Source organism: Mobula hypostoma, chromosome 9 (genome assembly GCF_963921235.1).
Source record: "Mobula hypostoma chromosome 9, sMobHyp1.1, whole genome shotgun sequence".
In the NCBI taxonomy this organism is placed as follows: Eukaryota; Metazoa; Chordata; class Chondrichthyes; order Myliobatiformes; family Myliobatidae; genus Mobula; species Mobula hypostoma.
Genome location: NC_086105.1, coordinates 130265978 through 130280559, shown reverse-complemented (window position 1 = coordinate 130280559; position 14582 = coordinate 130265978). Strand labels below are relative to the sequence as shown.

At 42.4% G+C, this 14582-nt stretch overlaps 1 protein-coding gene across 12 annotated transcripts in view; it reads right to left on the bottom strand.

Annotated features, from left to right (window-relative positions):
• rhbdl1 (rhomboid, veinlet-like 1 (Drosophila)) overlaps positions 1 to 14582 on the bottom strand; it is a 248693-nt gene that overhangs the window by 92423 nt on the left and 141688 nt on the right. For 8 of the 12 annotated variants that reach the window (XM_063059156.1, XM_063059153.1, XM_063059154.1 and 5 more), the window contains one exon: positions 226 to 473. In XM_063059156.1, coding sequence (XP_062915226.1) covers positions 226 to 450 — 225 coding nt within the window. In that variant the 5' untranslated portion in view covers positions 451 to 473. Of the gene's footprint in view, positions 1 to 225; positions 474 to 581; positions 593 to 14582 lie in introns of those variants that run through there. The other 4 variants (XM_063059151.1, XM_063059150.1, XM_063059155.1 and 1 more) reach the window with 2 other exon arrangements.

The following is a 14582-nucleotide window of genomic DNA, read 5'->3' as shown; positions in this document are numbered from 1 at the left end:
CTTTTGCAGATTGATTGCTTGCTATTCCTTGTGTGTAGTTTTTCATTGATTACATTAACTTTTGTTCTACTGTGAATGCCCACAAGAAAATGAATCTCCAGGTAGAATATAGTGACATATACGTACTTTGATAATAAATTTACTTTGAATTTTTAACTTAAAAAGGGCGTGTGAACAAAGACAGAAACAATGTTTTGGCAGACCTGCACTCAGCCTGATATTCACCTGAATGATAGTGAGGACTGTCATGAAGAGAGGTGGTGGGCAGCCTCGATACTGGCTGTAGTACCAGCGCCTATCCACTTCACACGGCAGAATCTCATACGCTACATGCCTCACCAAACGCTTGTAGAAAGTTAGCCCGGGTTCATCGAGCAAGAATTCACGTGGCAGGTTCCTGTGTCCATTGGATATCGCTCTTCGGAAACTGCTTGAGCGCTTGCTGCTCATCTGCAACAAGAGATGAAGGGGGCCTGTGAAAATAGCGAACACAAAATCACAAAGAAACATCAGAAAAATCGGCACCAGACTGACGTGCAGGCACTCATGCACACATCAAAGTGACGCAAGCATACACTTACCAGCCTGACACAGTAATCCACACAACAGACAAACACAAATAACAGACAGAAGCAAAGATGTGCAGATACAGTTACATGAACACCAAGGCACCATCCAAGGGAGCATTCCAGATCAATATGGGTACGGGTACAACATGCTTACATATATACTCTCTCTCTTCACACACACACACGCACACATGCACGCACACACACGCACACGCGCACACACACACACACACACACACACACACACACACACACACACACACACACTTGACTGATCTGTGCATGCTCCACCAATCAGAGTCATTTGCAGGTGTTGGATTTTTTTTAAACTCTCATCTTCCAGGCCCCACACTTGGACTGACACTCATTTACTCCAAACCAATACAGGAAATGCTTTCTCAGTGGGATTTTTCTAGACCGGTCTGAAATAACTTTAAATAAATCATTGAATTTTCCACAGTGCCAAATATATTAAAATCAACGAGCTGGCAAAAAGTATCGTTTCATGATAGTTTCAAAACATTAAAGTGCTGATCAAAATTGCCCAATTCCAGTCATATCCCTTACTCTAAAAGTCAATGTTTTCTTCATACCTACTCCAAGTTGAGTAAAGACTCATGTGTTAATATAAACTATATGACATATTATTCAAGCTCTTAATAATGCGACTAATTTTGCAAATAATACATTTCTACCAATTTGGTAACATTTCAAGAAATGTAATTTCCCAGATGCAGAAAAAATAGAGAGGAAATCATTCTGATTGTAATGTGACATACTGCTGATAAAACTACACAATTTTTTTGTACTGGGATCCAGAAATCTTTGGTATGCGCTAGGTTAAGTTACCTATGGATAATACAAATAACCTCTGACTAATGGTGACAGGACCTTGGTCACTGATTCATGACTGAAACTAGCCAAATTAAGTTGCCAGATGGTCTCCTGAGTGCAGAGTTTCTTTAATATTTTTAGCATTTCCTACAGCATCTATATTTGATTCTAAGGTCTTGGAAGAAACCAAAAGCATAAGACCTCCATATTTCACATAGGTATCTGGGGGCTTCCCACTCTCTTTAGCTGTAGTTCATTAGAAGTATCAGAATAACAAACACAAGCTTCCAGAGTGCCATAATGCAGCTCTCCTTACGAAACTGCAATTATTAATTACTCATCATCACCAAATATAAACAGAAAAAATTCTGCAGATGCTGCATGTCCAGAGCAAAACACACAAAGTGCTGTAGGAACTCAGCAGGTTAGGTAGCAACCAATGAAATTAACAAACAGTTGATGTTTTGGGCCAAGACCTTTCTTCAGGAGGTTTCCTGCAGCAGCTCGTATCACCTATCAGCAGTTGTTGGCAAGGAGTTGAGCTGGAAAGCTTCCATAGATTCCAATTTGCACATTAAAGTGCCAATAATGCCATGCTGGGATTTGAATTTTCCTTCAAGATTATTTCTGAAAGATGTAAGTTATAAGCCTAGAAGTTCATCTATTCCTTTTTGGCATTAAAATATTATTAATATCCTTAACATTTTTCTAAAAGCTCTGAAAAAGAAGTCCAAAAGATCTGTTAAAATTTTAGTGCTAGTTTCAATTCAGCTCCAGCAGGGTACCTTGTATGGCACTGCACTGGTTCAGGGGCAGGAGGTGTTGAAGACTTAATATATCCAGTCAGTAGTAGTTTTCCATCAGTGCTGACATCAGAAAGTAGTCTGTAATGGGTCACACCACAGTAAAACTAGCACACTTTCTGCTTCTAGGTAGCATTGCAACAAATGAATGCACGTGTCCCTTTGGAGATGGAGGGTGGCTTCTGAAGTATTGGATAGTGTGTATAGGTGCTAGCCTCTTTCTGCAAAGACCCTTAATGGGAGGAATTTGCCAGGTCAGATGTTTGTAAAAAGGACTATACTTATACTTTATTTTATTGTCACCAAACGATTGATACTAGAGCGTACAATCATCACAGCGATATTTGATTCTGCGCTTTGCACTCCCTGGAGTACAAATTAATAGTAAATAGTAAAAATTTAAATTATAAATCAATATAACTAAGTATCCTTGATAAATTTTTGCACTATTGGGAGTCCTGTTCTTTCTAGATGTGAGTGCACATATCCCATTCAGCAAAAATTGAAGGTTGCCCACTTTGCCAAAAAAGCTTTCGATGACTTCTGAAATGCAAAGGTGGCCATCAAAACATCACGTGTCACACATCAAAGTTGCTGGTGAACACAGCAGGCCAGGCAGCATCTCTAGGAAGAGGTACAGTCGACGTTTCAGGCCGAGACCCTTCATCAGGACTAACTGAAGGAAGAGTGAGTAAGAGATTACTAACTCTTCCTTCAGTTAGTCCTGATGAAGGGTCTCGGCCTGAAACGTCGACTGTAACTCTTCCTAGAGATGCTGCCTGGCCTGCTGCATTCACCGGCAACTTTGATGTGTGTTGCTTGAATTTCCAGCATCTGCAGACTTCCCGTCGTATGCGTTTTTAAAAACATCACGTGTGCATGGTACGTAGACTGAGATTAACCTTAATTTGATTTTGAGAGCAGTACAGTCATTTGTGTTTATTTGCTCTTTGAGGTTTGCTAATAAATTACACAAGTGCCTTTACTGCTCTTATTATCAACGTATGATCACCCTTGCTCTCAGAAACCTTGTCTTAAGTTTCTTGCAGACTACCTCTACTAAGTATATATCATAAAATATATTGCTATTATCTAACACATTCAAATGTCAAGAGATCCTTATCAGCAAAATGGGGATGAATGCAACTTTTACGTTTACATTCAGAAGGAGGAAATGGTTGTATCAAAATGACTCTGAGACATGCAGATGTTCACAGAAAGCTCTCATGCCCTTACAGACACACCCTCAGTATTTTCCTACCAGGAGTCCCTTTTTCTGACATGTTTCTCGATTTTTCCATTCATTTCTGATCTGATGAATATGAAACCATAGGATTTGTTCTGGCCATTTAGATTTGTAGCAAAACCTGCGGAAACTACTTAGTTGTATAGTGACTGGATCAGTCGGCTTGAAGTTTGTTTGGAAGTTATGCGACAGTGTTCCTTCTGCTGTAAATTAGATGTGTCTAACCCTTCAAGTAACACTTGGTTTGAGCCTTCAGCATTAGTAACAGCTTTTTATTTTCCATAGTAAAACAGCTCCTGTTGTAACTCTGAACGGTGTTGTCTAGAATCTTGCTGTAAACAGATTTTGAGCATTGCACTTCAGAAAAACAATGGGAGAACATGAATGTCTCACATCAAGATCCTTATTAACAACCAGGTTTCTTACCCAGGGTGCATGCAAAATTGGTGGTTGCTTTGCTAGCCTGACATTTGTTTGTACAATGTCTTTTGGGTGAAGTATAAGTTAATTCCTAGGCTTAATTTTCTTATAATTTTAAATTTCTTTCTTAGCACTGTATACTTGTAGTTAACCTAAACGTATTAGTATCCTGCACACAAGTTGAGCAATTTAATCAGTTGGTAGCTCTATCTTTTGTAATTAGCATCGGAATGGGATAGCCCTATACAGAGACCATACATATTAAGTCTTTAAGACTCAAATCGTTCTGATCAAAATCTGAATAAGGATATATTTCATTACACTTATCCTTCATAGTTCATGATCCTGAATAGGATCTTAACCTTGTTAGTCTACTTTTCAAAGGAGGAAGCCTCTGTTTCTTGCATATCAAATAATTATAGCAGAAGCATGAGCACGCAATCAAGGCTGGCAATCCAATACAAACTGGGGAAACGCTGGACTTTCAGCGACCGTCTTTCAACGGAGTTGTTGCTTCAATGTCCCACCTGCCCTCCAAGTAATACTTTAAAAGTCTAATTGGACTACTTTAAAGAAAAAGATGAGAGTTCTTCCATGCCAATATTTATTTTCAGCCCCATCACTAAAACAGATTACTTAGTAATGTTGAACCATTGGCTTATGTGAAAATTGTTGCATTCATTACAACACTAATTATCTTTCAGAAGTGTTTAATTAATGAATAAGTGCTTTGGGCAGTAAATGCATGAAAAATGTAAGTTACTTCTTTCAAACTCAATAACTTGTGTTAACTTCAAACAATTTTGACATACTGATGTAGTGGATAGATACAGTATTGTGTCCTCAGCCTCTTCAAGTCAGAATGGCATCCTTCCAATGTGGCACAAATGCTCCCTATTTACTGTCCTCCTTAAATGTTGGTTTTGTTCCTCAGCACATCACCTGGGATTTAAATATTTCACGTGCACAAGACATAATCTGAAAAGCATGTACAACTTCCCTTGTTCAATGCTTTCTAAACCAAAATGAATTCTGAAAGACAAATGTAAATCTATCTGATTTTTTTTTGAGTGGGGAGGAAGAAGGGAATAATGAGCAGGTTCACATCGATATGATGAATCCAGCAGGGGGTAGGGAGAGCAATCACCAAGCTCATTCAGTGTACGGCTTATCAACGCACGTTCTAATTAGCTTGCCTTCATTTCCATGGCAACAGCACTTGGCTCTGCAGCTGTAACTATGGAAATCAACTGGAACATATGCTCCGAACCGATACACTTAAATTAACTCTAGCATGATAATTGATGTACACTTGCACAACATTCTTCAGTCTTTACAATATTGGTAAATATCGAGCTCTCATCGATACAGAAATGTGTCACACAGTTAATGGAGTCTGCAGCCCTATAACATAAAACAACGGAAGACAGCAAGCTTCAGGTAATATGCTCAGATCTGACTCAGAGCTTGCTCTTTGTATTCAATTCAACCCATAATAGTTGTGATGCACATTAATAGTTGATTAAAAAAATGATTAAACATAGGAGAGAATTGGCCCAGTTTCTTGCTCCAGATTCAACCATCTGTAGTCTCTGTTTCTTCAAAGGTATTTTTACCAATATCCTTTCCCAATTCTCTCACCTTGGGAGGAACAAGAGGAGGCCATGAATAATAGCAAAATAGGGTGACTTCACCCTGCTTACTGTCCTACTGCTACATATTATGTTCTGTTCCCAACAGAACCATACTGGATTTCAAACTTTCTCTTCAGAACATGGTAAAAGGGTTCCTGCACAGCATCAGTACACAGAGCCTTCACCCCTGTTAACTCAAGTAGCTAACTGTTGAATCTTGAATTAATTATGTTATTATGGGGGAACAGTGTTGGCAGGCATTTTATGATGTATAATATATAGGTAGATGGGTGAATTGTAGACGTAAATGTTGTATGGCCCTGAAGGCAGTGTTTTCTTGTTTACTTAAAATAAAGCTGCCCACGTCAGTATTCCCAGGTAGAATCTGCCATCACTCTATACTGGAAGAGTCACAGATAAACATGACTAGACAGCGAATTTAAATCTACAGAGTTCAACTAATTACAAAAACATTTTGCTGTAAATCATTGTGGCAATTCCCAATGTTTAGTTTTGATAAACCTATTCTGTTTGCTTGGGGCTGACCCAACTGCATCAGGTTGTCATCATAAACCTAATACAAAAAAAAACTTGCAACGGAAACAGAAAAGAGCTGAGGCATTTTAATCCTACCTGCCCAACAGAAAGATAACAGGTAAAATAACTGGATAATTTAACCCATGAATTCCCATTTGCTTCAAGCTGCTGCTAACTTTAACTGTCTCCTCTGAGACCCTTCTTCTGTCTCTTCTTTCTTCAAGCTTTCTCTTCGTAAGGGGAGAAAATGCCCTGTGACCTGAGCTTCTGTTCTTGCCCACCACCCAACTGCCACAGTCCTGCATTCCATCATGGCACACCATTGCCGTAAAGAGAAGGACAAGGATTCTGAAGCTGTCTGGCATGTGAGGTGGCACTACTGGTATAGGATGAATCCACTTCCACTGGCTGGGATGCTAGTACACTAAGGTCCATGAACCACTCCACCGAGCACCAGGGGACCAATACTGCCAACATCAGACAACAACTGGCCAAAGGTTATCCAAAAGCATTTCTAGATGTTCAAGAGTGTCTGCAATAGGCACTCTCTCTCAACCAGAAATGTTCTCCCTTTCTGGCTTGATCTTCTAAACCAATGGCCACGTCAGTAGCCCAGGACTAATCCCAGCTCATGTCCAACTCAAGGCTTCCAGACAGAAGAATTCTACACGGCGAAAAGGGTGTGAGGGTGTCAGGACTGAACAGTGAACAACGATATGGAGAGAACTTGTGAGGGGAGAAGTCAAACTGTGAAGAGAAAAGAGATGGGGAGGAAAGAGGAGGTTACAAGAGAGAAAGAGCTGTTAGGGAATGCAGGAGGAAGAATTGGAGAGTGCAAATGGGGAGGATTCTAAAGAAGATGGGAAAAACATCAGGGCACAGAGGGACAAAAAAAAAAGGACAAAAATTCAGGAATAGGACTGATCAAGAGCGAAGGGGGGTGAGGAAAAGACCATGGGCATGTATGCACATGCAAAAAGAAGTCTACAATTCCATCAAATCTTCAAATCTGTTCTACATTTTGAAGCAAAAGTAGGTGGAGTGTTTCGGCTAGAGTAATAATTAGCAACAGACTGTAAATTGTCAGAGATAAATGGCAGTAATCTGGAATGATCCTGAACGTACAGGTATGAGAATGACCATAATCCCTACTGCCAGAGACTAAACTTTCCAAGCACATGTGTGAGGGTCTACCTGGGGTCACAGGAAGGAGACAGAGCTCATTGAGGATAAAGAATGCAAACCATGTGTTGGCCCCTAAAAACAGAGTTTCAGAGAAGCAGAATTAGTGAAATAAAACAGAAAATGCTGGAAATACTCAGCAGGCCAGGCAGGAACTGTGGAAAGAGAAAGAGTAAACATTCTGATATAACCAGCAAGGCAGAAATACCTAGTTCAGGTTGCCTCAATTTTTCTCTTACTCTGGTCTGGCTGGCAATGCCCCATAGCCTTGCTATTACAATATATGCACTCTACACAAACAAAGAAGTTTAATCTGATTCATGCTACTATTCCTATAGCTATATTGTCAGTTAATTTCAACCAGTCAGAGGTATTTGCTTTGTTTTACTCAGCTCTTCCACAGTTTATTAATGAAATCTAACTTGTTTTCTCTCCTTGCCAGTTTTCATTAAGGCTCCCAGACCCAAAACATTATCTTTTCTTCATTCTTCAGAGCTAATGACCTGTTGAGTGTTTCCAGCATTTTCTGGCTTTTATTTCAGATTTCCTGCAGGATTTAGGTTTTAATTTGGGTGCTGGTGAAAATTAGTTGTTCTTTCAGACTAGTCATATTAAAAACCCTGCTGGAGATGAGCTTTGCTTGTTCCACTTGCTTCTAGCACTAACAGAAATCCTACCTCAAAGTCAAGATTTCAATTTCCAACTGAAAGCTAAGAGGTCCATAAATGGCACAACATTGTTCCAAACCAAGTATGCCAATTTTAAATACCTAATTCCACTATTTTCTATGACCCAATCTTCTGACAATTGAACCTAAATTGATTCCAATAATAGAGCCAAAATCATGTGGATATTCTGCCTTAGTGGCTATTTTTATTTAAAGCAAAACTAATATCAGTTCTAATTTATAGGAAAAGTAATCCAGCAATCTGATAAGAAATTGGCTGTAACTCAATTCATTAATGCCATTTTCAGTACACAGTGTAAAGGAGAATGAAATAATTATTGCATAAAAACGCAATAAGATAAAGAACACAATAATAAAAAGCATAATAAACATAAATTTATAAGTTAGTTTATTTACATAGATGTCCATTAAGTCATGCTAGGGACACGGGTGTCTGTACATATGATGGCTGACAGGAAAAGATAAAGTAGTGGTGGTGGCAGGTGTGGAGGTGTTGATCAGCCTTACTACATGAGGAAAGTAACTGTTCTTGAGTTTGGTGGTCCTGGTGTGGATGTTGTGTAGCCTCCTCCCCAATGGCAGTGGGACCAACAGTCCATGAGCAGGATCCTTCCTGATGTTACTGGCTATTTTCTGGCACCTTTCTGCATATATGTCCTTGATGGTGGGTAGGCTGCTGTCAGTGTTGCATTGGGCAGTTTTGACTGTCCGTTGTAGACCCTTCCTGTCTGCCGCAGTGCAGTATAATACTATCAAGTCGGATTTCTTTTTCTTCTTTGAACATGTGCAGCTACTAATATTGGCTATCAACGAAATGGTGCAAACGTCACTGTTGGGGACATGTCATCATTAGTTGAATCATACATTATTAGGGAGCGGAGACTGTGCAGGTGGAATCCATCTACAAAGTCCGAAGAGGCGGCCAACTCCAGGAACGTGATTGCCCAGGGTTCATCAGTGAAGCATGGGCGAGTCAGTGCCCTGGTGAACTTTGCCTTGCCAAGTTGAACGTACTCCTCGAAGAGCTTAATTGCATCCTCCCTGAGGCCATCTGAGAGTGCTATGACCCATGTGTCTTTGACTAGACACCTTTTGCCCTTTGCCTCTTGGAACACCCTTCATACCAGAATATCTCCCTTCTGCTTAGCAGGAGTTACCAGGCCAACCGGGTCATGCAGCTCTGATACTTGGCTGAGCAGTTCTCTTCGTGTCAGGGGGTTTGGCGTCTGGTCTCTGATTTGCTCTTGTAGAAAGTCTTGGCCAAGTTTCTTTTTTCCTTTCTCTTCGAGAAATTGATTGCAATCATGACATGGAGCTTGTCCTCTTCTACTATGTAGCCTAGGCCAAGTGCCTTGTTGTCATCATCGCGCATTTGGTTTGGCAAGACCATGAGTTTCTGCCTTGGATTTCTCCAGCTTGCCACAGCACTCTTTCCTCCCACTTAGCCCAGAAAAGACCCAAGGCTTGAGCTCGAAACCTCCGGTCTTCAGCACCTGCTCCACATTTGCTGTTATGGATTTCAGCTGGTCAAGGTTGTTGTGGGATGTGAGAATGTCATCAACGTAGCTGTCGTGTTGGAGCACCTACTGCTCCTCTTTGAGGTGGGTGAAAGGAAGGAGGTTAGCAGTTTCGCACATTGCTAGCTGCACAATGCACCCTGCTGGTTTATCTCCGACGTTCACTCTTGTGATTGCATATTCCCCCAGCTCCTCATCCTCGGAGTCTCGCCACAGGAATCTATGCAGGTGCACTTCTTGGTCTTCCAACCAAACCAAATTGTACATCTTTTTTATGTCACCCAGAGCAGCATATACTCCACCCCTGAATCTGAGTAGGACAGTGCAAACCTGGTCAAGGACATCTGGCCCTTTCATTAGCAGGTTGTTCAAGCTCACACCTCTGAAATTTTGGCTGCTGTTCCACATGAGTCTCACTGGGGTCATGACAGTTTGCAGGTTCGGAGCAATAAGGTGACTCACATACCAGACTGGCCCGTTCCAGTTGATGACCGTGTCTTTGGACAATTTCATTGCAGACCTTCGATCAACCATGTCACGCACTTGAGCAGTGTAGGGAGCTTTCCACTCGGGTTCTTTGGCTAGTTGCCTTTCCGTCCGGAGAAATGTAGCCTCGACTGTTCTTTTATTGTTTGGCAAGGAAGCTGTATCTTCCAACCAAGGATATCTGGCATGCCAGCTCTTGCTGTGGCAGTCCCCTGTGACATAGGTGAGGCCTCTTCTTGCAACTTCAAGTTCCTTCTCCTCAGCAAGAATCATTCCTTTGCCGCCTGGCTGGCAGTTTCCGCAGCAGCAACCCCCACATTTTGGCTCGCATGCTGCACCAATACTATCCCACTTCCACCACTCTAGGAAGTCCCAGTTGGTGCTTGAAGTACCTGACTCCTGGAGCTTGATGCCATCCTGTTTGTTTGGTGGAAGTTGCTCCGGGACTCTGCTGGTGAGCTCCTCGTACTTTACAGCAGCCGCTCTCATTGACCTTGCAAAATGTGTCTTGGACATGTGGGCTGACACAGACAGCTCCTCAAAGAGATCAGGGTGTGCTCCTCCGACCGTCTTCTCCAGTGGTCCGTCCCACAGCACGAGGTCTCCAACAGCTCTGGTTCTCTGAGGCGCTAGCTGACCTTCTCTATGGTTTATGAGTAAATTTATTTCTCTGGGTCTCACAAGTTCATCAAGCGGTATGTCTGGGAAGAATTCCTGCAGTTGCTTCAGTGTCACATATTTGTGGACATTTGCAATGCTGTCTAGTCCATAATAAACTAATTGGTGTGATTTGAGAGTGCCTTTGGGAGTGTTTACTCTGATTTTTAGAAGGTACCACTTTGTCTGCACCTGAACCTTCATCCCCCCAACTCCATGGACGACGAGAGTGATTTCCTCACTTCTGAGGTTCAGTCTGCTTGCAGCCTTGTGGGTTATATAATTGGTGTCTGAAGCCAAGTCAATTAACAACCCGATTTTTCGCCCAGCATTAGCTGTGACCTCGAGAAGCATCATAATCACTGGCAGCTCTTGCAATCCACTTTCCACCCGAAGGCTCGGTTTATTTTTCACTGTGCTGAAGGCTCTGGATGCAGTGTTTGAAAATACATCGCAACATTGTTTGGCCAATTCTGGTGAAAGTTTGCTGAAGAACTCCTCTTGATCCTTTGTATATTTCTTCCTGCCTTTATCTTCCTCTGGACCAAATCTGCTCTTTTTCCGACCTGCGCTGCTTTTCTTTATTTCAGCATTAGGGCACAGATAGTAATGATGCTCAGGAGTATGCTCATCCTAGCAGTCTTGGTTTTTACACAGATAGGGTTTGCAGTATGAATTGTTATCCTGAACCTCGAGACACCTCTTACATGCCCCCAACTTTCTTACTGCAGCCTTTTTCCCTGGTAGCTTTAGCGCTTGAAACTGTTTGCAAAGGTAGAGCTTCCTTTTGTGCTTTCCATCACCGCAGACTACACACCCTGCATGGCTGTCACCTGACTTGGTAGACCTGGTTCTGGTATGTCTTGGCTCAGCCCTGGTTTCTCTTCTACTTGGCTCTTCATCCCTCAGTTGCTCGAGCTGCTCATATATGGTCTCTTGCCCTTTGACGAATTCCAAGAGACTGTCAAACTGATTATCTGGTGCCACAGCATTTCTCCTGTCAGCGACATAGACCAGCCATTCCTTTTTGAGAGTTTCTGGAAGTTTACTTTCAATTGATTTTGTCACCATCAGATTTTGATAGCACCCGTGTCTCCAAGTCACTCAAGTCTTGAAGTGCCTTCTCCACAGCTTGAACTAATTCCACTATTTTCCGTGACTGATGATTTCTGACAGCTGGTGTTTTCTGTAACTCTTCCACTATTTCAATAGCAATGCACGTTTGATTTCCATAGCGGTTTTCTAGAACACAGAAGATGTTATCTGCAGTGTTATAAGTTGTGAGGCGAAGGTCTCTTCTGATTTTGTCATCAAGACTGTCCAGTAGTTGAACCTTTTTCACCTCTCTTGAACCGGTCAGCTCTCCCTGCCTCTGGAGTGCTTCCCAGTCCTTTCTCCACCTGTGAAAATCCCGTTTGCTGCCAGTAAACTTGGGAAGAGCTGTTGGTTTCAATCTAATGGCTGGCGTGAGAAAATTGGAGGAAAAGCCCAACGCTGTTGGTATTCGTCTTTCAGCATCCTCCTTTCTCCCTGCCTGTATGAAGTGGACCTTCTTGGAAACCAACTTGGTGATCTGGAGCTCGAGCCCCTTTAGGTGATTCTGAAGGTCCTTCTGATCCCCTGGCGGGATCCATCGTTTCCACCGACCATGCACCTCCTTCGCTGTCTTTACCAGTCCTTGCAGGTGGTTAAGCATGAGGTCATACGCCTCCTGGTTGCCATCGGGTTGTACAGCAGTGACGTTTTCACATTCATCCTCTGCTGCTTGTAGTGCTGTGAACAATTCAACATTTCCAAAGTTGGTCCAAAGAGTTTCCTGGATTAGGCTTCTGACCTCCTTTAGTTTCAGCTCACACTCGTTTGCCGTCTTTGCCAGGTCGGTTTTTTGCTGTTCAGTTAACACAGCTACTTCCTCTGTGTTCAGCTCCACCTCCAGCTCTGCAATGAGTCCGGCCTCCACATAAGAGAAATTAGGGATAGTATCAATTCCAAAGAAGTAGCATACAAATTAGCCAGAGAAAGTGGCTCACCTGAGGACTGGGAGAAATTCAGAGTTCAGCAGAGGAGGACAAAGGGCTTAATTAGGAAGGGGAAAAAAGATTATGAGAGAAAACTGGCAGAGAACATAAAAACGGACTGTAAAAGCTTTTATAGATATGTAAAAAGGAAAAGACTGATAAAGACAAATGTAGGTCCCCTGCAAACAGAAACAGGTGAATTGATTATGGGGAGCAAGGACATGGCAGACCAATTGAATAATTACTTTGGTTCTGTCTTCACTAAGGAGGACATAAATAATCTTCCAGAAATAGTAAGGGACAGAGGGTCCAGTGAGATGGAGGAACTGAGCGAAATACATGTTAGTAGGGAAGTGGTGTTAGGTAAATTGAAGGGATTGAAGGCAGATAAATCCCCAGGGCCAGATGGTCTGCATCCCAGAGTGCTTAAGGAAGTGGCCCAAGAAATAGTGGATGCATTAGTGATAATTTTTCAAAACTCGTTAGATTCTGGACTAGTTCCTGAGGATTGGAGGGTGGCTAATGTAACCCCACTTTTTAAAAAAGGAGGGAGAGAGAAACCGGGGAATTATAGGCCGGTTAGCCTAACGTCGGTGGTGGGGAAACTGCTGGAGTCAGTTATCAAGGATGTGATAACAGCACATTTGGAAAGCGGTGAAATGATCGGACAAAGTCAGCATGGATTTGTGAAAGGAAAATCATGTCTGACGAATCTCATAGAATTTTTTGAGGATGTAACTAGTAGAGTGGATAGGGGAGAACCAGTGGATGTGGTATATTTGGATTTTCAAAAGGCTTTTGACAAGGTCCCACATAGGAGATTAGTGTGCAAACTTAAAGCACACGGTATTGGGGGTAAGGTATTGGTGTGGGTGGAGAATTGGTTAGCAGACAGGAAGCAAAGAGTGGGAATAAACGGGACCTTTTCAGAATGGCAGGCGGTGACTAGTGGGGTACCGCAAGGCTCAGTGCTGGGACCCCAGTTGTTTACAATATATATTAATGACTTGGATGAGGGAATTAAATGCAGCATCTCCAAGTTTGCGGATGACACGAAGCTGGGTGGCAGTGTTAGCAGTGAGGAGGATGCTAAGAGGATGCAGGGTGACTTGGATAGGTTGGGTGAGTGGGCAAACTCATGGCAGATGCAATTTAATGTGGATAAATGTGAAGTTATCCACTTTGGTGGCAAAAATAGGAAAACAGATTATTATCTGAATGGTGGCCAATTAGGAAAAGGGGAGGTGCAACGAGACCTGGGTGTCATTATACACCAGTCATTGAAAGTGGGCATGCAGGTACAGCAGGCGGTGAAAAAGGCGAACGGTATGCTGGCATTTATAGCGAGAGGATTCGAGTACAGGAGCAGGGAGGTACTACTGCAGTTGTACAAGGCCTTGGTGAGACCACACCTGGAGTATTGTGTGCAGTTTTGGTCCCCTAATCTGAGGAAAGACATCTTTGCCATAGAGGGAGTACAAAGAAGGTTCACCAGATTGATTCCTGGGATGGCAGGTCTTTCATATGAAGAAAGACTGGATGAACTGGGCTTGTACTCGTTGGAATTTGAAGATTGAGGGGGGATCTGATTGAAACGTATAAGATCCTAAAGGGATTGGACAGGCTAGATGCAGGAAGATTGTTCCCGATGTTGGGGAGGTCTAGAACGAGGGGTCACAGTTTGAGGATAGAGGGGAAGCCTTTTAGGACCGAGGTTAGGAAAAACTTCTTCACACAGAGAGTGGTGAATCTGTGGAATTCTCTGCCACAGCAAACTGTTGAGGCCAGTTCATTAGCTATGTTTAAAAGGAAGTTAGATATGGCCCTTGTGGCTACAGGGGTCAGGGGGTATGGAGGGAAGGCTGGGTTCTGAGTTGGATGATCAGCCATGATCATAATAAATGGCGGTGCAGGCTCGAAGGGCCGAATGGCCTACTCCTGCACCTATTTTCTATGTTTCTATGTTTCTATAATCATTGGCTTCCATGGCT